General features: G+C 43.2%; 2 protein-coding genes across 3 annotated transcripts in view; one reads left to right on the top strand and one right to left on the bottom strand.

Annotated features, from left to right (window-relative positions):
• Positions 1-25,928, bottom strand: part of ABCA3 (ATP binding cassette subfamily A member 3) — a 392,707-nt gene that overhangs the window by 202,298 nt on the left and 164,481 nt on the right. The gene's annotated exons all lie outside the window — the stretch shown is intronic.
• RAB40C (RAB40C, member RAS oncogene family) overlaps positions 8,302-25,928 on the top strand; it is a 50,607-nt gene continuing 32,980 nt past the window's right edge. Inside the window, exons 1-2 of one of the 2 annotated variants that reach the window (XM_081965939.1) lie at positions 8,302-8,586; positions 12,354-12,711. In XM_081965939.1, coding sequence (XP_081822065.1) covers positions 12,558-12,711 — 154 coding nt within the window. In that variant the 5' untranslated portion in view covers positions 8,302-8,586; positions 12,354-12,557. Of the gene's footprint in view, positions 8,591-12,353; positions 12,712-25,928 lie in introns of both variants that reach the window. The other variant, XM_081965938.1, reaches the window with a different exon arrangement.

The raw sequence follows: 25,928 nt of genomic DNA, 5'->3' as shown, positions 1-25,928 counted from the left end.
TCTCTTTCTCTTTCTCAGTCTCTCTCTCTCTCTCTGTCTCTCTGTGTGAGTGTCTCTCTCTCTCTCTCTTTCTCTCTTGTCTCTCTTTGTCTCTGTCTCTCCCTCTCCCTCTCTCTCTCTCTCTCTCTCTGAGTGTGTGTATCTCTCTTTTTCTATCTGTCTCTGTGTGTCTATCTGTCTCTTTCTGAGTGAGTGTGTGTGTGTTTCTTTTTCTATCTCTGTCTCTCTCCCTGTGTGTGTGTGTGTCTTTGTATGTTTGTTTCTCTCTCTGTGTGTGTGTGTGTCTCCCTCTCTCTTTCTGTCTCTGTCTCGCTCTCTCTTTCTCTGTTTCTCTCTCTCTCTCTGTCTCTCTCTCTGTCTCTCTGTATGAGTGAATATCTCTCTCTTTGTCTGTCTGTTTCTCTCTGTCTCTCTGTCTCTCTTTGTCTGTCTGTTTGTCTCTCTCTTTCTCTCATTTTCTGTCTGTCTCTCTTTGTATCTCTCTCTCTCTCCCTCCCTCCCTCCCTCTCTCTCTTTGTGTGTTTGTGTATGTGTTGTGGGGACGCTGCCTAAGCAATTCCTTGCCTTGCAGAATTTGAGGTCACTGGGAGGACTATGAGAAGAAGAAGAAGGTATCCTTTGAATATGTGTGTCTGTGTTAAATTAAGAATTTCTGCAGGAGAAATGGTTTAACTGGAAATGGTGGTTTAATCTGTTTTTTTTTTTTTAGTCCCTCTGCATCAACAGAAGGACAGCATCCAGACCACCAAAAAAAGTGATAATGCTGCTTTTATACCTCACTATTGAGGCCACACTTGGAATACAGCCTCCAGTTCTCGTCCCCACTGTACAAAAAAAGATATGGAGACCCTAGAAAGAATGCAGAGAAGAGCAACGGAGATGATGAGAGGTCTGGGGGCTAAACCATATGATGAGAGGTTGTGGGTAGGTCTAGCCTAAGAAATGAGAAGGTTTAGAGGGGACATGCTGTCTTCCAGTACTTATACAATAATACAATAGCAGAGTTGGAAGGGACCTTGGAGGTCTTCTAGTCCAACCCCCTGTCTAGGCAGGAAACCCTACACCACTTCAGACAAATGGCTATCCAACATCTTCTTAAAGACTTTCAGTGTTGGGGCATTCACAACTTCTGGAGGCAACTTCTGTTCCACTGATTAATTGTTTTAATTGTCAGGAAATTCTTCCTTAGTTATAAGTTGCTTCTCTCCTTGATTAGTTTCCACCCATTGCTTCTTCTACCTTCAGGTGCCTTGGAGAATAGCTTGACTCCCTCTTCTTTGTGGCAACCCCTGAGATATTGGAAGAGTGCTATCATGTCTGCCCTAGTCCTTCTTTTCATTAAACTAGACATACCCAGTTCCCGCAACCGTTCTTGAAGGGCTATGACAGCGAAGAGGGGATTGAGTTGTTTTCCAAAGCATCTGAGATCAGGACGAGAAGTAATGGGTGGAAGCTGGTTAAAGAGAGATCCCACCTAGAAGTAAAGAGAATTTTTCCGACAGCGAGTGACACGCTCACATCATCCCTTTTTCCGACCTTCTGACAAGCAAAATCAACGGCGTAACCAGTTTCGCTTAACAACCGTGTTACTCACTTATGCGATCCGCTTTAACAACTGCAGCGAGAAAGATTGTAAAATGGGGCAACCGGCCACATTCACTCAATGGCAAAGGAAATTTTGGGCTCATTTCTGGTCGTTACGATTATTTGGTGGTTTTGCATGTACACTGAACGCTTCCGCACCCAAGACGAATTCCTTGCGCGTCTAATCGCCTCTTGGCCAAAGAAAGTATTCCATTCAGTTTTATCAGGGTGGGGATTCAGTGCTTTTCCTTGTTGTCCCCGATCCCCGGCTGTAGGATGGAGCATTGCCATAAGAATGTCTCCTCCTTCAGTAAGCTGTGACGTTAGGGACACCGGTGTGAAGGGTGGGCCCAGTTTGTGTCCTGCTGCAGTGAAAATAAATTGTGCCATGCAGATGTCTTTCACTGACAGTGTCCTTGCATTTTGGCTCCAGATACCAGACTGCAGATTTTTGTTTTTTCATATTACAGAGTGCTGCAGTGTTGGGGGGAGGGACGGACAGCCCAGCTGGGTTTTGACCCATTTTTAAATCGACTATCCCAGCCCAGCCATTCTTCTGGGACCATCGGAGGAACAGGGGTGGATGGAACTTGGCTTTTTCCCCCAACCCTCTCTGCGTGCGTCCCCCACCGGAAGAATATATTTTAAAATACTTTAGTATTGAAAGTATTTAAAAATACTTTATAATAATACTTTATAATACCACTTTATCATGCCTTGGTAAGGCCACACTTGGAATCCTGCATCCAGTTTTGGTCGCCACGATGTAGAAAAGATGTGGAGACTCTAGAAAGAGTGCAGAGAAGAGCAACAAAGAGGATTAGGGGACTGGAGGCTAAAACATATGAAGAACGGTTGCAGGAACTGGGCATGTCTAGTTTAATAGAAAGAAGGACTAGGGGAGACATGATAGCAGTCCTCCAATATCTCAGGGTTGCCCCAAAGAAGAGGGAGTCAAACTATTCTCCAAAGCACCTGAAGGCAGGACAAGAAGCAATGGGTGGAAACTAATCAAGGAGAGAAGCAACTTAGAACTGAGGAGAAATGTCCTGACAGTGAGAACAATTAATCAGTGGAACAATTTGCCTCCAGTGGTGAATCCTCTAACACTGGAAGTTTTTAAGAAGAGATTGGACAAGCATTTGTCTGGAGTGGAACAGCTTGCCTCCAGAAGTTGTGAATGCCCCAACACTGGAAGTCTTTAAGAAGATGTTGGATAGCCATTTGTCTGGAACAGTATATGGTTTCCTGCCTAGGCAGGGGGTTGGACTAGAAGACCTCCAAGGTCCCTTCCAACTCTACTATTGTATTGCATTGTATAAAATTGCCTACGCAGGTTATGCAAAAATCTGACACTTGCTTCCTACCAGAGCAATTTCGGAGATTGGCTTTAGATGCAAACACTTTGCATTTCTGAACTAATCATCTGCATCAAATTTGAGAATGCTTGTTAGCAGAGGTGGGTTCCTACCAGTTCCTACCGGTTCGGACGAGTACGTAGTAATTCAGCCGAACACATGGCCGAATCGGTTCTATGCTTGGTGGCGCCATCTTGATTTTTTTTGTTCTGCACAAGTGCAGAACAATCTTCATTGGAAAAATGTAATTTTAATGTTTGTGCATGCACAGACCTTTTTTTAGGTGCAAATTTTTTGCGGACCCAACCGGTAGTAATACCAGCAGAAACACACCCTTGCTTGTGAGCTTTCCTTGATAGCTAACAGTTCCTTGATTACCTAAAAATATTGACTCGCATCGTTGCGATCCAGTCTGGCCTAATGGTTAAGGCACCAGTTAAGGCGGGAGGCTGTGAGTTCAGGTCCTGTCTTAGCCAGGAAAGCCAGCTGGGCGACTTTGGGCCAGTCTCTCTCTCTCTCTCTCCCTCAGCTCAACCCACCTCACAGGGTTATCGTTGTGGGGAAAATAGGAGAAGGAAGATGCGCTAGATACAATTGCCACCTTGAGTTATTTGTAAAAAAAATAAAATAACGGCGGGATACAAGTAAATATAAATACATGTTACTCCTTCGTTACTCCCTCTGCATCTGTTCTGGGACACTTTGTAAGAAGGGCTCCTGCTGAATTCATTTCCAGTAAGGAGGGAAGGGTATCAACAGGCAGCTTTGTCCAACACAAAACCATGGGTTGTTTTTTTTTTTAAGTAGGGTGGTTGTCGAATAACCACAATATGATTGGATTGTGTAAAGTTGCAAGTCATGTCTTTTTACAACTGTTTCAATTTATTGCTTTATCTTGTGAGTTCTCCTAGGGAGAAGCAGCAGACAGGATGGGTGGGTGGGTGGGTGGGGTGGATAGATGGTAGGTGGGTGGGTGGGTGGATGGATGGATGGATGGATGGATGGATGGATGGATGGATGATAGATAGATAGATAGATAGATAGATAGATAGATGATAGATTTGATTGATAGATGATAGATAGATTGATTGATAGATAGGTAGGTAGGTAGGTAGGTAGATAGATGATAGATAGATAGATGATAGATAGATAGATAGATAGATAGATAGATGATAGATAGATAGATGATAGATAGATTTACTAGACAGGTAGGTAGATAGGTAGATAGGTGGGTAGATAAATCTATTTAGCATATGGAATATCATACATGGACTAGGAATATGTGCTAACATTTCATCTAGATTAGTAGAACATAATAAAATATAAATGTTAAAAAGATCTATGTTCAAATACCAATGTCTAGGACATCTTTGAATTATACATACATGAGATGATAGATAGATAGATAGATGATAGATAGATAGATAGATAGATAGATAGATAGATAGATAGATAGATAGATAAGGGAAAGAGATAGGGATGGATGGATGAATGAGAGGGAGGGAGGGAGAGCGGGAGAAATAGTAGATACATAGAAGGAGAAGAGGGTTCAATTACGGCAGCCCCAATCAAAACTAACTCACAAAACCTTGTGCCTTTAATAAAATGTGTCAGTCTGAAACAGTGCCACCCAACTGGCTGCTCACACCAGCCAACTCCGTATTGTCAACGTTGACTTACAGCTGTTGTCCCAAATTTCCGCCTGGCACATCTTCAGCTCTTTTTGGGAAACTTCCCATGCCAAGTCACTGGCGTTTGGCTTTCAAAACGAAACAACAAAGGCAACCTCTATTCAATCCGGTCTACCACTCTTCCTATTGGGCCAGACAATAACCAAGGCAGGCTGGGAGTCATGGGGCTTGTCATCTTGCCCGTCTGAAGATCGTCAGGCTGAAGGGGGGGGGGGGGAAGCTGCAGTAGGCCTTAACAGACATGGAGGAAGCTCCTCCCTTTGAACAACAACCAAAACAGGGAGCTCATCTTGGTGTTTCATCACTTCAATTCAGAGGATAATTAGAACTGCAGATAAAACAAGGGCTACCAACCTGCCTTCCATTGAGGACCTGCATACTGCACGAGTCCAAAGGAGGGCTGTGAAAATATCTACAGACACTTCACATCCTGGACATAAATTTTTTCAACCTCTGCCCTCAAAACGACTCTATAGGGCACTGCACACCAGAACAACTAGACACAAGGACAGGTTTTTCCCCCAACGCCATCACTCTGCTAAACAAATAATTCCCTCAACACTGTCAAACTATTCACTAAGGCTGCATTAACTATTAATCTTCTCATTGTTCCTATCACCCATCTCCTTCCACTTATGACTGTATGACTGTAACTTTGTTGTTTGTATCCTTATGATTTATATTGATTGTTTCCTAGTATGATTTGATTGCTTATTTGTACCCCATGACTATCATTAAATGTTGTACTTTATGATTCGTGATGAATGCATCTTTTTTGTACACTGAGAGCATATGCACTAAGACAAATTCCTTGTGTGTCCTTGGCCAATAACGAATTGAATTCTATTCTATTCTTCATTCCAATATTCTATTCTATTCTATTCTATTCATATTCAATTCTATTCTTCATTCCAATATTCTATTCTATCCCTATTCTATTCTATTCTTCATTCCAATATTCTATTCTATTCTATTCCTCATTCCAATATTATATTCTATTCCTATTCTATTTTATTCTATTCCTATTCCATTCTATTCTTCATTCCAATATTCTATTCTATTCTATTCCTCATTCCAATATTCTATTCTATTCGTATTTTATTCTATTCCTCATTCCAATATTCTATTCTATTCCTATTTTATTCTATTCTATTCCATTCTATTCTTCATTCCAATATTCTATTCTATTCTATTCCTATTCTATTCTACTCTTCATTCCAATATTCCTATTCTATTCTATTCCTCATTCCAATATTCTATTCTATCCTACCCTATCCTATTCTATTCTCATTCCAATATTCTATTCCATCCCATCCCATTCCATTATATCCAGAGGGATACAGTCTCTGTAGGATGCTGTGTGGTCCCCGTCTCCAAACATCCGGACAACACTCCATGGCTTTCTGGGCAGCTTCAGGTTACAGCTGATCACGACCTTGAATTTTAGCTTGGGTCTTGCCAAGCCGAGACAATGCAGGCCTTCTCAGCATTCAACAGATGGAGAGACCTTCCCACCGCCAGGGAAACAACAGCCTTCCTGTGCAATTCTTGGATGGCCTGAATATTGAGATGGAAATGAAGGCCAAGACCCAGAAGCGACTGAGCTGTTTCAACGTCTGGGAACAGGAAGTTTTGTCTGCTCCGGTGGCGTTTCTCCAGGATGGAGGTTTAGTTAAACCATTCGTCGCAGTCCCATCAGGCAAAAGCCAAAGCTCATCCCAGAGACGAGCTCGGCTGTTGAATTCCGTTTGGTTTCTTCTGGTGTAAAACTTTGGGGGGGTCTCCTAGATGATTTGGGTCACTGTTCTGCTTGCAGGCACCCAGCGGTGCTGTTAGTACACAATATTGTCTGCTACAACATCCTACCTGTCAATGACTACTTCAACCACAATAATACACAGGCAAACCATCGATACAAACTCAAGGTGAACCGCTCCAAACTCGATTGCAGAAAACACAACTTCAGCAACAGAGCGGTCAACGCCTGGAATGCTCTACCCGACTCCGTTGTTACAACCTCAAACCCCCCACAGCTTCAACCTCAAACTACCGTGGACCTCACCCCATTCCTAAGAGGTCCGTAAAGGGGGCGTGCATAAGCGCACCAGCGTACCTTCTGTCCCCGTCCTACTGTCCCCATTTATTTGTATTCATTTCTTTCATTCATGTCCCTGTTTATACTTATACCTGCTATCCTGCCCATGCTTGACAAACTAATAATAAATTTTAAAAAGTCAACTGGACTTTCTTGGTTTTTTTTTCTCTCCTTGGAAACGTTTTGCTCCTCAACCAAGAAGCTTCTTCAGCTCTGAAGTGAACTGAACAGAACTGAAGAAGCAGATTGAGTGAGAAGCGAAATGTTTTCAAGGAGACAAACACCCCCCCCCCCAAAAAAAGTTCAATTTTCCTTTTGGGACAACCCTGACCTGGATGATTGAGAATCTCCATAGACATTTGATTCTGAACTTATTTTTTTAAAAAATCTGATTGGGAGTATAATATCTAATATGTGCATTATATCGAATATATTTTCCAAAGGGTTTTTTGGTAACACAGCAGGTCACAGATGGCGATGTTAATAGAAGTTTTCCTTTTTTTTCTCTTTTCAAAAAGCTGTATTTATCTAGTCACAAACGATGCAGAGTCAAGCCTCATTGTAACATCATGTACTCTGTGAGTGAGTGGGTGGCAGGATAGGCTCACATAAATGAATTATCTAGGCTGGCACAAATAGAAGAGAATTATCTCCCTGATTCCCTTAATTCTCTTAATATAATTTTAAACTATAGTATACAATCCTATCTATGTATGGCAGAGGTGGGTTGCTGCCGGAATTACTGCCAGTTCGGTGCATGCGCAATTGACCATAAATAAAATAAAACTTGTTCTACACATGCGCAGAAGTTAGAACCCACCACCGAAGGCGCATAGAACACTGTTCCCTTCCCACCAAAGGTGGTTCCTATTTTTCTACTTGCATTTTTACGTGCTTTCGAACTGCTAGGTTTGGAAAAGCTGGGACAAGTAACGGGAGCTCACTCCATTACGCGGCACTAGGGATTCGAACTGCCGACCTTTCTGATCGACAAGCTCAGTGCCTTAGCCACTGAGCCACCACATTCCTTCAACTGAATGTGCAAATGTAATTAAATAATATAAACAACTAAATTTACAAAGATAATAATTTATGCGGGAAAGTGATCCCCGAATGCCTAAAGGATCAGTCAAGACTTGTAATTCCAAGCAGAATTTATGTACTTCTCTTTAAGGTTTTCATGCCGTGCCTTTTTAAATATACTTTATTGTTGCTCTTCTTGAAAGATTCATGGGGGAGAAATTGGTATTTTCATCTAATCCTCATTCTTGTTTATAATTTATCCTAGAGTATAATTTTCCCTTAAAGAGGTTAAATTCTATAGTGTCCCAAGCCTCTTCCCGCCTCTTACAGATCTCTCACTATAACGCATCCTAAAACCCTTTTTCTCTCCAATTAACCTAGCTTTAAATGCCAAACAAACCAGCAGCATCTCTTCCCGTGCCACGCCCACGCGCCTTTACTACCACTCCCAGCCTCCCCGGCGGTCACTCGACCGTGGCCGCGGACGAAGGCAGCCGGCGCGAGGCATGCCGGGACCTGTGGTCCCTCCCTTTCTTTATGTCAAGGTCTGGAAAAGAAGAGAAGGAAACGTCCCGAGAGCTTTTTCTCCGCCCCTCCCTCCTGATAGGCGGCGTCTCCTGGACAAGGCGGGCGGAACGGGAGGACGGCGGCCAATAGGTGAGGCGGCAAGGGGGATTGACGCGGCCGGGAGCCAGTGGCGGGGCGGCGGCGCTATCGTTGGGCGAGCGGGAGGCCTGGGTGGTTGGCAGCCCAGCGCAGTTTCCCGAGGATCCGCGGCGCTGATGGGGCGGCCGAGCCCGGAACGGGCGGCCTCAGCGGCCTGAGAGAGAGAGAGGTGAGTGTGGGCTGGCCGAGAGCAGAAGTGGGTGGCCGTGGCGGCTCGCCCCGAAGTCAGTTCTTTGGGGGGGGGTCCCCTACGCCCCCCGCCCTCCTTTTAAACCCGCCTGTCCCCCTTGACACGTGTCGGGGCGAATTCACACGTGCGGAGCTTTACGCAGGGCGTGATTTAGCCTCTCTTGCCTCCCTGGAAGGGGCTGGAAAGTGGGACCCGTCTCAAAGCCGTGGTTAGGCTGGTTCTGCCCTCCCCCTCTCCTCCCCCTCCTTATATATTACATTATTATTATTATTATTATTATTATTATTATTATTATTATTATTATTATTATTATTATTATTATTATTATTATTATCTTTATTTATTAAACATGAAACTCAGCCAACTGAATATTCAAAAATGCCATTGACTGGTACTGATGGTTGATACGGGTTGCTGCCATCATCATCATCATTATATGATTATTGTTATTATTGTTATTGTTATTATATTGTGTCTCATACCCATATTTAGGCTTGTCCTGCCTCCCCAACTCCTCCTCCTTAATAATAGTATCATTTTATTATTTGTATTATTGTTATTAGTAATTATTAGTGAGAACTGTCTCGTACCCTTGTTTAGGCTCGCCCTGCCTCCCCAAGTCTCCTCCTCCTTATATATTAATCTCTTTTATTCATTAAACATGAAGCTCAGTCAAGTGAACATTTAAAAATGTGTCGCAAATATCATTGACTGGCTCTGATGGTTGATAGGAGGAGCTGTTGTTGTTATATGCTTTATTCATCAACTGAACATTCAAAAATGCATCATATATACCTTTGACTGGTGCTAATGGTTGATACTGGTTGCTGCCAGCATCCTAGGTATCAACCAAGTACCTTCTTAAAATATACGATGTTCCGAGTAGCGCAGTTTTTTGCAGTTCTGTTGGTGTTATTGCAGGAAGCTGCAATTTTTCGATGTGTCTTATAAAATTCTTCAACATGGTACCAAGTGCCCCGATGACAATGAGTATCACTGTTTTTTTTTTAAATTATTATTATTATCATCATCATTTCTATCCCACCCTTTCTCTGGAAACTGAGGACAGTGTCTGGGGAGGGGCGGTCTCCCCATATTATCCCACTGCAACATCCCTGTAAGGTAGGCTCAACTGAAGGAGAGACGGCCAACATTCACCCATTCCAGGGTCCATGTCTGAAAGGGACCTCAGTCTGGGTCTCTCATGCCTTACCCACCCTACTGCCCTCTTCCTGGTTCCCTCTATCCACCCAGATCCAAGCCACCCATTAGATTAGCTGCTTTTATGGTTCAATTAACAGTTGTCTAAAGAAAGAATTGCAGGGGGGGGGCTGGATTGATAGGCAGATGACAGGGACCAAGCGTTTAGGGGAGTCTGAAAGAAGAAAGAATTGACTATGGGATGGGGAGCTGGTGTGGGTGTCGGTGTGCATTGTTTGAAGGTGCACATCCCAACCTGATGTTTGGGTGCATCTCAACAGAATCCTAAAGGCAACTGGACTTTCTTGAGGTTTTTTTTTTCCCCTCGAAAAACCTTTCGCTTCTCGTCCAAGAAGCTTCTTCAGTTCAAGGAAAAAATAAAGAAAGTCCAGTTGCCTTTTGGGGAAAAGCACCTTTTGGGACAACCGTGGCCTGGATGATTGAGAATCTCTGAATATCTTAACAGAGTCCATTCGAACAGTCCCAAACCAACCTGGGTATTTGGGGGAGGCTTTGATCTAGCATTGTTCTCATATCTGAATCAGAGCTGGTCTGGCTAGGAAACGGCCTCCTGCAGCTTTGTTCAGCATTTGCCCCCTCGATAGAAATAAAATCGAACAATCTGTGATACCTGCAATCTGTGTATTTGTCAATACAATGCTTTTGTTGACCTCCAGCCCGTAAGTCCAACGGGGCATCTTAAGACTTCAGGCTTGTCTTGGGAAAATGATGCCACCAGATGATCAGAGAATGTCAAGTCACAAAAGGGCTGTAGCTAACCTATCTTCTAGTTTTGATTTTTCTTTCCTTTTCCGGTACGTTTGTTTGCATCGAGACTTCTTTAAATGCAAAGGAATGTGATTTATTTTTTTTCCCCTGGAAGAATTTCCTTTCTGCAGATCCTAAATTATCTTGCGTTGTCTTTCTTAAGAGCTGCTTGTACTGTACACAACTGGCTCTTTTGTCAGCTGTCACTGTTAACACGAGGTTTAATTTCTGTTCTTTAATCTTGACCTTTCTTGTGAAAAAAAAAATGGAATTGGAGGAAGAAGCCACACATTTCTTCTCCGTAGGTGGACAACATGAATAAATAGTTAACTTAACTTGAAGATACTATCTCTTGTATGACTCCCTTAGGCTCTCTTTCTTCACTGCTACATTTATCCATTCTTGTCTAGTGTCTAATATCCTGACTTCCCTTCGCTGTCACGCTCTTCTCCTTATACTCTTTTCAGTCACTATGGTTTTACACCTTTGTGTTCATACCTCATCTTTATTCTTGTCCTTTTCTGGACTTCTCCCACACGGGGTTTCACAACCTTCTGTTCCTTGTTAATTAATCTTCAGCCACCCCCTCTTTCTGTAATTGCAACGGTTGACATGATTTATTAGCTCACAATTCTGGGGGAAGCAAACCCTGAACGAAAAACAATTTGCTCCTTTTTTTATTATAATTTCGCTCTCATTTCCAAATACAAAAGAGAGAGAGAGAGAGAGAGAGAGAGAGAGAGAGAGAGAGAGAGAGAGAGAGAGAGAGAATGGTTTATTATATGGTTCCTTCTTGATTATCCATTTGTTTTGGAAAATCCTGATCCAACTGCAGTTAGCCTTGGAAAAGATTAGGAAGGGCAGAAAATAATAATTATCTCTTACAGAAAAAAGTGGGTAGAGTAAGGCGAATGGCCGGCACTCTAAAAATATCAATATTGCAGGACACCGTATTAATTGTAATTATACTTTATTGATCTGGAAAGTCAAATGAAACACAAAAACACACACAGATTTCTCTTACAGGGCTGTCAAAAGATGTCGGGGATGTGTGTGTATGTGTGGATAGGAGAAAGGAAGGGCAGGGACAAGAAGTTTAAAACCTTTTTTGTGTTTTTTGTGTACATAAATTGTGGTTACCCTTCTCTTACAGTATCCAATCTAGGACACTGGTCCCCTAGATTGATGTACTGATTGATGTACTGATCTATGAACAGTCTCTTCACAATAGGGTAGCTGCATGTATATGGCAGTTCGGTGGTTCGAATCCCTAGCACCGTGTAATGGAGTGAGCTCCCATTACTTGTCCCAGCTTCTGCCAACCTAGCACGTAAGAAATGCAAGTAGAAAAATAGTAGAAAATGGGAAAGTAACAGCATTCCGTGCGCCTTCGGAATTTAGTCATGCCGGCCACATGACCATGGAGACGTCTTTGGACCTTGACTTTGAAACGGAGATGAGCACCGCCCCCTAGAGTCGGGAACGACTAGCACATATGTGCGAGGAGAACCTTTACCTTAATGTATATGACATAGGTTTTTTTTTAATCAGAAGAGCCTTTTTCCTTGCTAGATTAGCTTGTCACTGAAGTGGCAATGAATGGATCTCCTCCCTTATTTGATATGTAGATCTGGAAGAGTCACCGATCCTGCTATTGTTCGTATCCTTCTTGGTAGCTTAGAGACTTTTTTTTTTTAAAGCCAGCTTGTATTTTGCAACTCTTGAACAAAGTAAGTAGGTCATCTTCTTTCCCTTCTCTCTCTTCCCCCCCCCTCCAGAATCCTGACGTCTTGACAGCAGCCCTTCATTCACAAAGGAATGACGAGATTCACGTGAGAAGAGCAATCCTTTTCGAGTCGGGTCCGCTTTGAGGGAAAGCGGAATCGCACGGATTCTCTCCAGATTTTCCCCTGGGAGCTCGGCCTTTCCGGCCTCTTTCAGTCTGGCTGGGTGCTTAGCCTGCGAATCGTGGGCCTTCACTAATGAGAGACAGAATGGGAACTCAGGGCAGCCCCGTCAAAAGCTACGATTACCTACTGAAGTTCCTGTTGGTCGGGGACAGCGACGTGGGCAAAGGAGAAATCCTCGAGAGTCTCCAAGACGGGGCATCGGAATCGCCCTACGCCTACAGCAACGGTAAGCGCATCGCGTGTATTGTACGGTTCCGAAGTGCACAAGCCCGCGGCGGCAGGATTAGCTCGATTGTATCGCGTTTTGGAGCCTGGTTACAAAGAGCGCCGAGCTAAAGCCAGCTTCCTTCTGCACCACTAAACCTTTTTTTTTTAATTATTATTATCCGGAGAGATCATTAACCGTTGTGCCAGAAGACTGATTAAGAGCCAAGGCTCGGCATCACTTGTGTCCTTTTCACGGTAGTTAAAAACGTAATGGTGTCTAGCCGGGTTGTGTCGGGTTGTGTCTTTTGCAAGCTGTGGTACTGCTGGCTGTTTAAAATTCTGTGCAACCCGTGCAAGGAAACCTTGAGAGGAAAACGCCAGTTCTTATCCCGGCTTTGGATTGAGTGCTTGGCACCTAACATTCTGCTGTCCGCCAAAGTTAGAGAGTCTCGAGAGAATACGAGAGAAAAAAAGAACTGTTTGTTTATGACCATCGAAGTACAGGTAGTCCTCGACTTACAACGGTTCATTTAGCAACCGTTCAAAGTTACGACGGCACTGGGTAAAATTAGCCACCATTGCAGCATCCCCGCATGGTCGCATGATCGAAATTCAGATGCTTGGCAGCTAGCTTTTGTGAAGGCATTAAAAAAAGGGATTTGGGATCATTTTTCACACTTACGACCCTTGCGGCTTCCCCATGTGGCCAAAATTCAGATGCTTGGCAACCGACTCGTATTTATGACGGTTGCAATGTCTTGAAATCATGCAGTTAACTTTGCGACCTTCTGACACGCAGAGTCAGATTCACTCAACCGCCACATTGCTAACTTAATAACTGTGGCGAGAAAGGTCATGACATGGGGCAAAATTCACTTAACAAACGTCTCACTTAAATTTTGGGTTCCATGATGGTTGTAAGTTGAGGACTACTTGCATCAAGAGCTAATTCTCCTATTCTTTACTTAGCATACCCAAACGTTTTCTTTTCTTTTTTTTACTCCCAGCTAGGCAGCAAAAACGCCTCGTTCTTGAGATCAGTTTGGACTCTGTGCTCTAACCATTTGCATTCCGTACTATGAGTCATGTTGGGATGAAGGAACGCTTAAATAACTTTTGGATGCAAAAGTGTTTTAGTGCATATTTATATATATATATATATATATATATATATATATATATATATATGTATGTATGTATGTATGTATGTATGTATGTATGTATGTATGTATATATGTATATATGTATATATGTATATTTGGTTAGCATGCTGCAGATAGGCAGTTAGATTTGGCTGAGCCTCAGGCAGTCAGAATTTCCATGGAATTTTAGATTCTCTACGAAAAATAAAAAAAAACCCTCTTGAAAAAATGAAAATGCAGAGACGGCGTGACTTTTCATACTTGTCCATTTGTTACTCTTAGTGGCAAAAAGAAATCAAGAGGAGCGCGATCACGTTTTTTCTGACTTAATACTTTTTGGGGTTTTTTTAAGGCAGAAGATTTTCTTGGTGCAGCTCATTTCACTAGCATAGAATATCTGCCAGTAGCTTCAATCACATTGGATGCATTTTGCCTCTAGATTTGGTGACACTAACGCCTCTTCGTGCTCGTAATTGAGAAGAAAGATTTTTTTTTTATGCACTGCATTGGAATTTCTAAGGCCAGGTTGTTAATTACTATGGGAAATTTAAAAGCCTGGTTTGGGGTGTTTGTTAAATTATTATGATAGCCTGTGGGTGAGAGGGGTAACAAACAGATTTAATAAATCATAATATTTACAGTTACGCCTTTACAGCATGGTTTCTCAACCTTGGCAGTCTTAAAATGGATGGACGTCAACTCCCAGAATTCTGGAAATTGAAGTCCACCCATCTTAATAGAATAGAATAGAATTCTTTATTGGCCAAGTGTGATTGGACACATAAGGAATTTGTCTTTGGTGCATAAAAGAAAAGATACATTCCTCACGAATCATAAGGTACAACACTTAATGATAGTCATAGGGTACAAATCAGCAATCAAATCATACTAGGAAACAATCAATATAAATCGTAAGGATACAAGCAACAAAGTTACAGTCCTGCAGTCATAAGTGGGAGGAGATGAGTGATAGGAATAATGAGAAGATTAATAGTTATAGTTAATGCAGCCTTAGTGAATAGTTTGACAGTGTTGTGGGGATTAGTTGTTTAGCAGAGTGATGGCGTTTGGGGGAAAACCTTGTGTCTAGTTGTTCTGGTGTGCAGTGCCCTATAGCCTCGTTTTGAGGGTAGGAGTTGAAACAATTTATGTCCAGGATGCGAAGGGTCTGTAGATATTTTCACAGCCCTCTTTTTGACTCGTGCAGTGTCCAGGTCCTCAATGGAAGGCAGGTTTTTTCTGCAGTTCTGATTATCCTCTGAAGTCTGTGTCTGTCTTGTTGGGTTGCAGAACCAAACCAGACAGTTACGGAGGTGCAGATGACAGACTCAACAATTCCTCCGTAGAACTTTACCAAGATTGAGAAACTCTGCTTTGCAGCGTTTGTAATCACGGATAATGGACTTTGAACAAGTAACCCGGAAGTGAAATGTTCAATTTTCTTCTGACCTGATCTTAACAAGCTATAAAACTGCCACCAGACCACAAAATTGGAGCCTGATGCTGAGGCTCTTTTTTTCCCCAAAACCTGGGAACTCCTACAGTTCACGCATTGTAGTTCCCGTTGTAAACAGGTGCTCCACTGTGCCATCTATTTGTCCTCTTGAAGACTGCTCTCTGGAGTGTGAAATTGCTATCATCCTAAAGACAATCCCAAAGTTTGTTTCAGAAGTATGAGCTGGGAACAATCTACGTCAGTGATGGCAAACCTTTTTGGCATCGAGTGCCCAAAACAGAACATGCGTGCATGTGCGCATCGGAGCACCGGAAATCTGAAGACCAGCTAGGTGGTCCGCGCATGCCCATTTTTGGCTTGAAAAACAGCCTGTTCTTTGGCTGTTTTTTGGGCCGTTTTCCAGTGCTCTGGCTTCTGCAAAGACCAGCATGTCTGCTGGAAACAAGAAGGGCAGCTGGCGACGGCACATATGCGCACAGAGAGGGGCTCTGTGTGCCACCTCTGGCACTGGTGCCATAGGTTCACCACGTCTTGATGCCATTCTTTTTTGAAAGGCAGACAAAGCTTAGTTTTCCATCTCTTGCCCTGCCTGTTACATCATCCTTGTGCAAAAACAGTAGAAATCCAATCATTTTCCCAATTCTTAAGAATGAAAACAAAACCTCGTTTTTCTTGAAGGGAAGCTTAAAAAAAAAATCTTAAAAGCTTTGTTATTTTTTTCACGCATGTTCAGGAGATTTACTTGCAAGGAGAGCGAAGAATACATCCTGATCGTGTCCTTCCATATATATTTTTTCTCGCGTGAGTTTGGCAGCTAGAGCTGAAGTAAAAGGCATTTCAAGATTAGTCCAGAGAAGTCCACCAGGAAAAACAGAAGCTCTTGGGAAATGGGATGATTAAGCGTTGCACAGAACCGATCTTTGATTTCTATTGATCTGGCCATGGGATATAATGAGGAACTGACTTAGCATATTAAAACAGTTCCTGAACTACCAGTAGCTTTGTGTGATCTTTCTTCTCTACTTAGAATTCACATTGCAGAGGTGTCGTGTGTGTTGTCGTCCCCCCCGCTCCGCCCCCATTTTGGCTTTCATCATTTATCTGTCGCAAGTATCAGGAAGAACGCTTGCAATACTTGCCTTGCATCATTTCGTTCTAGAATTTGTCCATTAACGATTGTATTTCACAGCGGACTGAAAAAACAGCAGTTCAGTTCAACTGCTTGATTCGTGGTGGGCTTCTCTGGATGAAACATTCACAGGTCTTGGAAGGTTTAGCGGTAGGCATTTCAAAACAGCTAGCCCATCCTCCAAGTATAGGGAGTCCTCGACTTACAGCAGTTCATTTAGTGGTTGTTTGAAGTTACAACAGCACTGAAAAAACTTAAGTCACTTCTGCTGACTTCCGGCTGCCAGCAGTTTAACAGTTCGAATCTCACCAGGCTCAAGGTTGACTCAGTCTTTCGTTCTTCCGAGGTCGTTAAAATGAGGAGCCCAGATTGTTGGGGGCAAGAGGCTGATTCTGTAAACCCCTTAGAGGGGGCTTGTAAAGCACTGGAAAGCGGTATGTAAGTCTTAAGTGCTGTTGCTGTTCCGTCTTTCCATCCATCCATCCATCCACGGTGCACAGTGGTTAGAATGCAGTATTGCAGACGGACTGCCCACAGCCAGGAGTTCGATCCTGACAGGCTCAAGGTTGACTCAGCCTTCCGAGGTGGGTAAAATGAGGAGCCAAGAGGCCGACTCTGTAAACCACTTAGAGAGGGCTGTAAAGCACTGTGAAGCAGTATATAAGTCTAAGTGCTATTGCTATTATGTTTTCAAACTTGCAAGATTCTGTTAATATAGATTTACAGTAAAATAGAGTTAGCTTAGCTATCTCATCTAGCATCAATCTTGCAAGCTTCAATGTATAATTTTCTTTCACTTTATCGCTAAAGGGTCATCTTAGAGAGGACTGTGAAGCGGTATATACATCTAAATTCTGTTGCTGTTTTTCACACTGAGGACCATTACAGTATCTCGGTGGTGACAGGATCAAAATTCAGAGGCTTGGCAACTGACTCATATTTATGACGGCTCCAATGTTCCGGCCTCACGTGATCCCCTTTGGCGACCACCTGACAAGCAAAGTCCGTTAAGGGAAGCCAGATTCACTTAGCAACTGAGTTCCTAACTTAACAACTGCACTGATTCACTGTGGAGGGAAAGGCGGTAAAACGGGGCAAAGCTCGCCTAACAAACGTCTCGCTTAGCAACAGAAATGGGGTGGGGGCTCAATTGTGGTCGAAAGTCGAGGACTACCTGGATATGGGTTTTTCCATGGAATCCACTTGCCTCCCAATAAAGGACAGCAAAATGTGTCACGCAAGGAAAACCTCTCCTTTAAACACAGGCCATTGCAATAAATCATATCCAGCTGATTTCTCTTGGATTAACACACTGTTTGGTGTGCATTCTGAAGGCATGAGTCACTCTGAACGCCTTGCCCTACTCTTGAATTGTTGCACACCAAACAAAAATGGCCACACAACCACACAAAGGGATTCGGAGGGAGCTTGCTCACAGCTGGGTCATAATATGCCGGGCTTCCCCCCCACCCCCACCCCCTGTGCAGACTTCCAACATACTTCTCTCCATGTGAGAGCTCGTGGAAAAAATTGCTTGCTTAAGGTACCTTGTTCCCCACGCTTGAGACATCCTTCCCGGACCTCCTCGTGCCCTCCCCAGTCTTTTCGAAGCTGCATGAAAGACTTTTATGCATTTGGATTAGAAAGTTTGCCCCTGGATTAAAAATCCTTCCAAATCGAAACTGGTGAAAAAGCATGGCTGTGTGTGACTTCCTTCAGCCACAGCCCCTGGTTCTGGGATGTGCACAATTTAATTTTCAGAAGAAACGTGAGTAGATTTCTTCAAGAGAAGCTCCCCGCAGATCCTCTGGTTTTTCTCATGTCCTGTATTTTTCAGACTATAAGATGCGCCGGAGTGTAAGACGCACCGAGTTTTTGAAAAGAAGAATAGTTTTGGGCCTCCCCACGTCTGGTTTTTGCTCTCCCGGGCCCCCAGGAGCACAGTACAGGCATCCTAAACCCTCTGTGCGCCCTGTTTTTGACAAAAACATGCACGGGGGCGTGTTTCAGAAGGACAAAAGTGGCGGTATTTGGTGTATAAGACGCTCCAACATTTCCGCCCTCTTGGAGACTGGGGGAGAAACTGTGTCTTATACTCCGAAAAGTGCGGTATTTTCCTAAGATAAATTTAGATGGGAATGCCGTGTAAATAGAGAGCTCTGCAAATATGAAAAAAAAAAGTCAATTTGTATTAAACATCGGCCCAAAAAGGGGAAATTTTTATAATCGGGCTATCACCGTGTACCTTACCTGAGTGTTTACAGATACATTGCACTTTGTAATTGCAAATAACAGCTTCAGAGGCCGCAGGTTATTAAGATGATTGCCAGGAGATAAAAGCTGTGATTCTAAGGAACGGCTGCAAAAACAAATTTATGAGACTTCTTGGAAGGTGTGATGGCACCTGGGCAAACCTGAGGCAGAAGGAAACCACACTTGTATCCTTCCTGGGGGGCGGAGGGGGGGAGGCTCATATTTTTCCAGTGGAAATGAAATGAGAAAGGGCTGGGGAAAATCCCAGTGGAATTGTTACTGCTTATACGTGAGTGGGAAAATGCTTTCTACATTTAGTATGTGTAGGTCAGGGGTGTCAAACTCAATTTCATTGAGGGCCGCATTACGGTTGTGTTTGACCTTGAGGGGCGGGTGTGGGTGTGGCCGGGGGTGTGGCCAGCTTGATGTCACTCATCAAAGCTCCATTTAACACCATGTCGGCGCGGGCTCCGTTTTTGCTGGCAGAGGGCTGCAGGAGGCTGTTGCAGCTGAAAACGGAGCCTAGGCGGCTCGCGTGTAGCCTCCCCAAGCTCTATTTTCATTGGCAAAGGCCACCAGGAGGCCATCACAGCCAAAAACGGAGCCTGGTCAGCCACATGTAGCCCTCTCGAGCTCCGTTTCCACTGGCAGAGGCACCGTGGACCAGTCCTTCGCTGTTTTCGGGGCGGGGCGGCGGGCCAGATCTAAGCACCCCATGGGCCGAAACCTTGAGTTTGACACCCCTGCTATAAGTAGTCCTTGCTTTATGACTAGTTGCTTAGTGACCGTTCAGTCATGATGAACCCTGGAAAAGGGACTTACGGCCCAGTTTCAAACATCTGCCTCCCCCACTGTGATCACGTAACCACATTTTGCATTCGGCCACCGGCTTGCATTTTGGACCCGTTCGCAGCATCCCACAGCCACGGGACTGTGATTTACGGTTTGGCAGGAAACCGGCATTTATTTCCAACGAAAAAACACAATTTAGCAAAGACTGAGTTCACTTCACAACAGTTGCATGTTTATTTAAGGACCTCTTTGTGGGGGGGGGGGGGGGAAAGGGTTGTAAAATCAGGCGCAATATACGACCAAAACGGCAGGCCCAATTGTGATCGTAAATCAAAGGACTAACTATAAAAGTCCACTGTGGTTTTGGAAAGACACTGCAAGCCTGCGCCATAGTGAAGAAACATTTCTTCTCTTAAGAGGATCCTGCAGATTTAACGAGCAGAAGACTCTGCTTGTGTTTACAGTCACATCTGCAATTTCCATTTCATCTTTTCCTGCTTCATAAGCGACAAGCGCTGGAGTTTATATCATTTGATCATATGTGAGCTTCTCTCCTGTTTTGCTATTAAAGTCCTCTTAGGCTGCGATATTCTGTCTGGGAAGGAATTCTACCATTGGAGGCAACATACATAGCATTTTTAATTTATTTAATGAAGTTTTATCCTGCCTTTATTGCTTTATACGTAACTCAAGGCATGGAACATGCCTAATACTTCTCCTGTTTTCCCTGCAACAACAACCCTGTGAGGTAGGGTTGTGTTGTGGCCGGCTAGCAGAACTGGCAACAGATTCGGACAGTGAGGAGGTTGGGGAGGAACAAGGGCCAGTCCTAGAGTCTGGGGAAGGCTCTGATGAGGGCTCTGTGTCGGAGGCGGAGATGGGACCAAGGCCGTTTGACAGTTATCAGCTGCCTTCGGAGTCAGACATCAGTGGGGCAGAAGAACAGCTGGAGCCTGTTCCCTGTGTGCGCCAGGAGAAGGGAACAGCTAAGGAACAAGGGCCAACTTGGGAGTAAGGCTACAGGTGGACGATGAAGGGCCCCTCCCAGAGAGAATAAAAGAGGAGCGAAAGGGGAGTGGAGTTTGCAGGAGACAATTAGTTCACTTAATTGGTTCGTGACTCTCCGAGACTCCTTGCCAAGTTCTGCAGATATCGGCCTGGCAGCTCTCCAAGCCAGAGAAGGTCTTTGATTGTAAATCCTCCTTAGAAAGACTTGGCTGGATGTGAATGAGCAGAATTCACAGTCAATAAAAGAGTTTTTTGTCGGGACAAGGAGTTTGCTTCACGCACCTGGGAAGCCTCGGTCAAACCAAGTTGGACTGAGAGAAAGTGACTGACTCAAAATCACCCATCCAGCTCTATATTAGTCTAGGAATCCTATAAACGAAGGAACCAATTTAATTCTGTCTGCTACAGGTAATCCCCAACTTATTGCCACGAGTGAGCCCAAGTTTTCTGTTGCTAAACAATACAGTTGTTAAGTGAGCTAAAGGAGCAGTGAGGTCGGCCCCATTTTACAACCTTCCTTGCCCCAGTTAAGTGAGTGGCTGCCGTTGTTAAGTTAGTCACACGGTTGTAAAGTGAGTCCAGCTCGTCCTTCTGACTTTGCTTGTCAGAAGGTCGCAAAAGGGGATCATGTGACCCCCGGGATACTGCAGCCGTCATAAATATGAGTCAGTGCATGCCAGTTGCCAAGTGCCTGAATTTCGATCACGTGATCATGAGGATCTTGCAACGGTCGTAAGTGGGGGAAACAGTCATACGTCTTTTCCCCCCCATGTCACTAAATGAATTGTTATAAGTTGAGAACTACTGTACCCAGTTACATATGATAGATTTTATAACAGGGCAGTTACATGAGCTTTGGTTTGGTGACACTTTATTGTTTTGTTGTTCAATATTGTATTTCCTCTGTAACTGTTACCGTATTTTTCGGAGTATAAGACGCACCTTTTTCCCTGAAAAAAGAGGGTGAAAATCTGGGTGTGTCTTATATACTGAATACAGCATTTTTTGCCTCCTGAAACTCTGCCCCCTTCACCAAAATGGTCATGCAGAGCCTTTCGGGGGCTTCCGGAGTGCTCCTGGGGGCGGGGGAGGGCAGAAATAAGTGAAAAATGGGCCAATTTTTGCTCAATTTTGCCCCGCCCCCAGGAGCACGCTACAAGCATCCTAAAGGCTATTCGTGCTCTTTATTTTAAAAAAAACGCCCATTTTCGTGAAAAAACTGGCCGTTTTCGGAGATCTACAGAGTGCAAAAACTTTTTTTTTTAATTTGCCTCTTCAAAATCTTGGTGTGTCTTATACGCCAAAAAATATGGTATTTCCTGTGACCTCAGCATACTTAGCCTACATGACCTAAGATTAGATTACATAGGAATTTTCAAAATGTTATGTAACCTGTTCTTTTCCTGAGGTTTGATATTAACGATCTCACAGGTGCTTATCAGATATTTATATTATGAAGCTTCAAGCGCTTGATCAAAGCAGCATATATTTTTAGAAAAGAAATTTAAAATTTAAAAACCTCAGCAAAATCCAGTGAAATCATGCAATAGGCTGGAATGCCAGAGGAAATAAAAAGAAAAGACTTTTGCCAATGCTAAGGAGATACCAAAGCTCGTACTGTGAGAGTTTCTCTGAGAAGGAAGTCATATATCACAACATAGAAGCTTCCCATTCTTATACCCATGGGCTTAATTTAAGAAGAGAGGAGAGGAGAGGAGATTTGGAATAGAATAGAATGGAATAGAATAGAATAACAGAGTTGGAAGGGACCTTGGAGGTCTTCTAGTCCAACCCCTGCTCAGGTAGGAAATTCTACACCACTTCAGACAAATGGCTGTCCAACATCTTCTTAAAAACTTCCAGTGTTGGAGCATTCACAACTTCTGGAGGCAAGTTGTTCCACTGATTAATTGTTCTAACTGCCAGGAAATTTCTCCTTAGTTCTAAGCTGCTTCTCTCCTTGATTAGTTTCCACCCATTGCTTCTTGTTCTACCCTCAGGTGCTTTGGAGAATAGCTTAACTCCCTCTTCTTTGTGGCAACCCCTGAGATATTGGAACAATGCTATCATGTCTCCCCTACTCCTTCTTTTCATTAAACATTAGACATACCCAGTTCCTGCAACCATTCTTCATATGTTTTAGCCTCCACTCCCCTAATCATCTTTGTTGCTCTTCTCTGCATTCTTTCTAGAGTCTCCACATCTTTTTTTAGAGACTTTGGAGAGAGTCGGAAGTCAATGTTTCTTTTCCTTTTTTCCTTATCCTTCCTCACTTCTCTTCCCCCTCTTCCTCCCCGCCGTTTTCCTATTTACTTTTGTATTTTGTATCTTATTTCATCTGATAACCCAATAAAAAATGTTAAACCTGTAAATAAAGTCTTTGGATGAGGAAAAAGATGATTTGGCAGGTTAATACAAAAGAATATCCTCCTTCAGATCCAGGTTTTATTTAAGGGTTTAATTAATGCAAGGTTGACCAAGTTGTCTTTAAAGAAAATTTAGATTTTATCTATGTTAAAAAAAAGAAAATCAATGTTGGGAAAGAGAGGGAATCTACAGCTTTATTGATAATCCAAACGTTTGCTTTAAAACTCTTTTATATATTTTTAAACAGCATCCCATATTGATAAAATAAACAATAATTGCAAATCTTTTAGGGACATCAGCGGGTTAATATTCCCATTATAAATGTTTGGGCGGAGATGTAGCTTATAATTGTCTGTAAGAAACACATGTTTCAAGATACAAATCTCTTTCTAATATGTTTTGGTGGGGCAAAAGATAGTAAATCTTCTCCCCATGTTCCTAAACAGCTGTAAAGAGACTCTTAAGTATGTTTCAATAAAACATTCTGCTAAAATAGAGGCATGAAAGCAATTTGTTCTTTTCAAACAGCAACCTCTTAAGGGACATTATATAATAAAAGGTAAAGGTTTCCCTTGTACATATGTGATAGTCGTTCCCGATTCTAGGGGGCGGTGCTCACCTCTGTTTCAAAGCCGAAGAGCTGTCCAAAGACGTCTCCGTGGTCATGTGGCCAGCATGACTAAACACTGAAGGCGCATCGAACACTGTTACCTTCCCACCAAAGGTGGTCCCTATTTTTCTACTTGCATTATTACATGCTTTTGAACTGCGAGGTTGGCAGAAGCTGGGACAAGTAACGGGAGCTCACTCCGTTACGCGGTGCTAGGGATTCGAACTGCCCTCCCCGAAAATATTGCAACACAGCAGCAGCCATGAGGTGACCTCGCTCGCCACCTCCTGCACCTCAAAAATATTAAGGCTTCCCGAAAATAAGGCCAAACGCTTATTTCGGGGGGTCAAAAAAAAAAAGACCCTCTTTTATTTTCGGGGAAACATGCTATATTTTTTCTTCTCTTTGTACTGGCGCAAATGAGAATTTCTGGAGAAGTTAGCAGCCCAGCAATTTGCTTCCTTTTGGTTTAAGGGTTGTCTTGTAACTCTTTCCTAATCCTTAACCTCTGTGTGTCCCTGATAATCGCTGTAAAAAATCAGTTTAGAAGCATATCAGCCTGCTGGTTTTCAAAAGGGTTTGGAAACAGATTCAGTCCAACGCTAATATTTGCATTGACTTATTTACCATTGGTATTTTGTTATCAAAGAAATGGAGTGGTTATCTCTTCTGGGTGGAACTGCAACTCAAAGGAATGTAGGAAGGAATAAAGGATGCGTGGTTTGCTTTAATTAGGTTTAATCTATATATATAAAAGCCAAATACCACTTACTCATCACAAAATCTCCAGAACTGTAAAGACTACAAACTTGAAATTTGGTACGTAAGTTCCTCTTGACTTCTAGGTGCTCGCTAAGAAAGGATTTTTTAAAATGACCATCAGATGATTAGTATTTCATATATAGTATATTCACACGCTCTGATGCTAAGGACTACTGACTTAGCATCAGGGTCTACTCCCCCTCCCCACCTGAAAAGAACTCTGTTCCAACTGCCAGTTGCCTTATATTAACACGTTCTGATGCTAAGGAGTTACACATTCTACATTAATTTTCAAGCTTTACGTGTCAATGTATCAAGCCCGATCATAACTACTCATTCATTTTCAAGCTTTTAAGTGTCAATTTATCAAGCCCGATCACATAGCTTCGTAGCGAAGCATGGGTATCCAGCTACTAGTGGAGGAATATGAGAGAATCCTTACCATTTTAGATGGCGTTTTCAGAAATCAAAGTATGTTATGGTGATATTTCTTGTGGCAAGGAATGGGAAAACTCACTACAGCCAAGTCACCGCAGGATAATTTAACAATTCAATTTAATTATTTTAGTTTTAGGTTGTGTTTTTTTTCCCTTTTTGATTTGTTGATTGTCCCTTTTGTACAGCGTGCAGTTGTTGTTGATGGCTATGTGTCTGTTGATGGCTAATCTGTCAGATTACCAGACTTCTAGAAATTCCCTACAATTTTTGGATGTGGCACGTTCTAGGATGGACGTGATTTCCCAGCTGAAGCTTTGGTTAAGTCTGTCTGTAAGTTGTGAAATTAGAGAGCTTCCTTCATGTCTTCTGGCTGCTAGTTGATTGTTCTGCTTTCTGCTTGTCATACGTGGTGGCTGTTGCAGCCTTTACACTGTTGTACATGACCTCTGTTTGGTTTTTTTCTGAGGCTGCTGGGTCTACTTTTGGTTTGCTTAGATGTTTCGGAGGGCTTTAAGATGGCTTGTGCGTTGATGCCATGTGGTTTGTTGGTAGTTTCTGAAATGTTTTTGAAATATGGCAGGTGTTTTACAGCTGGTATTGGTTGGTTGTGCTATATTGAGTTGGGTGGTCAGGCACTTTTTGATAACGTTGTGTGGATATCCATTTTGTTGGAAGAAATCTATATGGATCATCTGTTTCTCTTGTCTGCTGTTCAGGGTTGCTGCAATGCGTTGATGGCCGTCTAAATAGAGTTACAATCTTGTAAGCTGCCCAGCATCACCTTGTAACCATAGCAATAGCACATATACCGCTCCACAGTGCTTTACACCCCTCTCTAAGCGGTTTACAGAGTCAGTGTCTTGCCCCCAACAATCTGGGTCCTCATTTGACCCACCTGGGAAGGATGGAAGGCTGAGTCAACCTTGAGCCTGGTGAGATTTGAACTACTGGCAAAGTCAACCTTCTATACTGCATTCTAACCACTGTCAGGAAGGGAGGGAGGGAGGAAGGAAGGAAGGAAGGAAGGAAGGAAGGAAGGAAGGAAGGAAGGAAGGACAATTGTAATAGCACTTAGACTTATACACCACTTCACAGTGTTTTTACAGCCCTCTCTAAGCGGTTTACAGAGTCAGCCTCTTGTCCCCCAACAATCTGGGTCCTCATTTGACCCACCTCGGAAGGATGGAAGGCTGAGTCCATCTTAAGCCGGGTGAGATTCGATCTGCCAAATTCCAAGCAGCCGGCAGTCAGCAGAAGTAGCCTGCAATACTGCATTCTA

Source organism: Natrix helvetica, assembly GCF_964273705.1.
Source record: "Natrix helvetica genome assembly, chromosome: 13".
Lineage (NCBI taxonomy): Eukaryota > Metazoa > Chordata > Lepidosauria > Squamata > Natricidae > Natrix > Natrix helvetica.
The sequence above is the reverse complement of the archived record's forward strand: the minus strand, read 5'-3'. Positions and strand labels throughout refer to the sequence as shown.